Below are 2500 nucleotides of genomic sequence, written 5' to 3'. Positions count from 1 at the left end.
CGGAACAACCACCGGTCATTTTGGTTATGTGTTTGAGGAAAACTCGGTCTGGGAAATCACATGATTATCGTAAAGCCATCGTTTACGAAAAGCTTTGTTTTCAAAATGTTTTCCGTCCACGCGAAAGCGAAAAGCCGGCGTTTTCAAATTCCTCCTGTATGAAGAGCGTTTTCGAAAAGCTCCGTTTTCGTCACGGATTAGTGTGGACGGTAGGCCTAAACGTAAAAAAAAAGGTTGCGTTTTCAAATTTCTCCGGCGTGGTGCGGATGCTGCATCATAGAAAAACTGTTATTTTGTCGACATTGCATGTCTGTCTATACACAGAAAACAGTGCAAGCTAAGCTCTCGGGAAAGCTCTGAAACTCATCATGAGTCATGTTTCTCGTTGTTATGTGACATTTTTACAGGTAAGATAGTTTACCCAGTTGATGACTTAACTTCTTCATCGGAATTCGGACGGACACGTGAATGCAAAGAGACCACACTACGACTGCGTTTTCGGTGGTACGCAAGATTCAAATTTTATGCTGTAATAATCATGCCTGTTGATCCCCTTACCTTATATCTAAATGAATCTACAGGGTTAACAGGACCTGCATTGGATCGCTGTAAGAAATATGAAATAAAGAAAAGAATGGATCATTGCTACTTTGGAGGCCCTATTAGGAGTTTTCAGGATACTGTATATTTAGGTAAAAAAATAACAGGATACAGGAGATTTCCTAGGGAAAATTACTGGGACATGGGACATCTGGGGGACAAGTTACTGGGATATGGGATGTTTAGATCAGGCAAAACGGGATCTCCAATAGGAAAATCGTTGACTCTTCCAATTGGAATTAACGGGATTTTTAGGCCAAAAATTGATGGGGCCTTACTTTTGAAAAAGTAAAGAGGGTTAACTGAAATACCTTTCAATGACAGAGCCCATTTAAGTAATAGTAAAGTTTATAACTTCCGGCCCATTACCCCCACATACCCCTAGGGGGTAATGGAAAAAAGTCAAACTGACCGAAAGTGAAAGTGAAAGTTTACAATTTACATGTACCTAATAGTGACAAAATTAAGGTTTATCATACTAATTTCGTAACGCAGCAATATGTAAGCCTAATGTTTGGTATGGTTCAGTGCTGCAAGGTTCTCATCTTCCCGCCCTCCCCTCCCCTCCTCTCTGGCTCCGGGAGGGCGAGAAGACAAGAGACCCTGGGAACGAGGTTAAGTGGATCAACTACTGTGAATGAATTTTGAACCCGACCCTCAAAAGCTCAAAACGCAACGAGATTATAATCAGTGGCACAGCGGGATTTTAAGAAACACACCTCTGCTCTGTCTACAGTGGAGAGTAAATGCATAAAGAACTCTTGAGCATCTTGTTGTCTATTGGTGGAGAACTCTGGGTGACCACGCCCTATCACGGTTTTGAACATGTGAGGGGTGATGCCGTCTTGTTCCTACAGTAGAAGACAAAACAAAGATAAAATTTGTAGCTTAGACACAAATCTACAGTACTGAAAACAACACAAGCCAGTTTAGTTGACATATTGTAGTAGCAAGCGGGACAAAGCCATTTTGATTTTTCGTAACTGGTGAACGGAAATGTGTTTGAACAACACCATATACGCCAGAAATCGTTTGAGTGAAAGACCAAATGAACTTTTGTTGACCTGTTGAAGACATCAGTGAAGCCTTAACTCTCTGTATCAGTATGGACAACTGGGACCTCGAGATTGGCTTGCAAGAACTCAACCTTTTTTTAAACTAGTATTTCCTTCCCATGTATGCATTAATTTACTAAGAACTACATGCATCCCAAGTACAGTTAGTTGTGCAAGTTGTGAGCCAGGTAAGTTTTGGAACGCTGTTGCCCATCAAGGCTTTCCGGATGATTATTGTTATTCTCCACACCTGCGACATTCATAGCGCACTAACGTTGTAAGAGGATATCAGCTTTTGATCCATGTTACACAGTAAGTACAAAGTACCTGATGTGCTTGTTGTTCTGCTGTTTCCTGTGAATCTTTTTCAGGGGCCACAGAGTATTTTCCTGACAGAACCCCATGAGCAAACTTTGCCCTTCAATTAAAAACATAATAATACTTCACATTTTTTTGTCCACTAGTAGAAAACTAACATAAATATACAGTAAGATACAGCTGTTTCGGCAAAGGTTGTCCCACAAAAGTGTAAAACCGTACATGACAATACTAATTGGTATTATGGGTAGCAAGAATTTGGCTTTGCTTGATTGAGGTTCACGGCGATTCGGCAACAAGGAAGGTGAAAGCAGGAATACACGTGTTTGTGCTGTTTCCTTCCACTACGCTGAAACAACTAGAACTTCTTGAAATCAAGCAACCATAAGCCACCATTACCCAGAATAACTTTTGACATTGTCACATAAGCTTTTCCGCCTTTGTAAGACAACCTTTCTCGAAACAGCTGTATAAAAAAAAAAAAAAAAAAAAACGGTCACGTAGCAGTTCTCACAAGGTCTCACATG

General features: G+C 40.6%; 1 protein-coding gene across 1 annotated transcript in view; it reads right to left on the bottom strand.

Annotated features, from left to right (window-relative positions):
* LOC145481842 (ubiquitin carboxyl-terminal hydrolase 5-like) overlaps positions 1-2500 on the bottom strand; it is a 24199-nt gene that overhangs the window by 9626 nt on the left and 12073 nt on the right. The window contains exons 16-18 of the mRNA XM_081460395.1: positions 1983-2073; positions 1320-1451; positions 559-606 (exon numbers count right to left, since the gene is read on the bottom strand). Of these exons, the coding sequence (XP_081316521.1) occupies positions 559-606; positions 1320-1451; positions 1983-2073 (271 nt within the window). The remainder of the gene's footprint in view (positions 1-558; positions 607-1319; positions 1452-1982; positions 2074-2500) is intronic.

The sequence above is a fragment of the Orbicella franksi genome, chromosome 3 (assembly GCF_964199315.1).
Source record: "Orbicella franksi chromosome 3, jaOrbFran1.1, whole genome shotgun sequence".
NCBI lineage: Eukaryota > Metazoa > Cnidaria > Anthozoa > Scleractinia > Merulinidae > Orbicella > Orbicella franksi.
The sequence above is the reverse complement of the archived record's forward strand: the minus strand, read 5'-3'. Positions and strand labels throughout refer to the sequence as shown.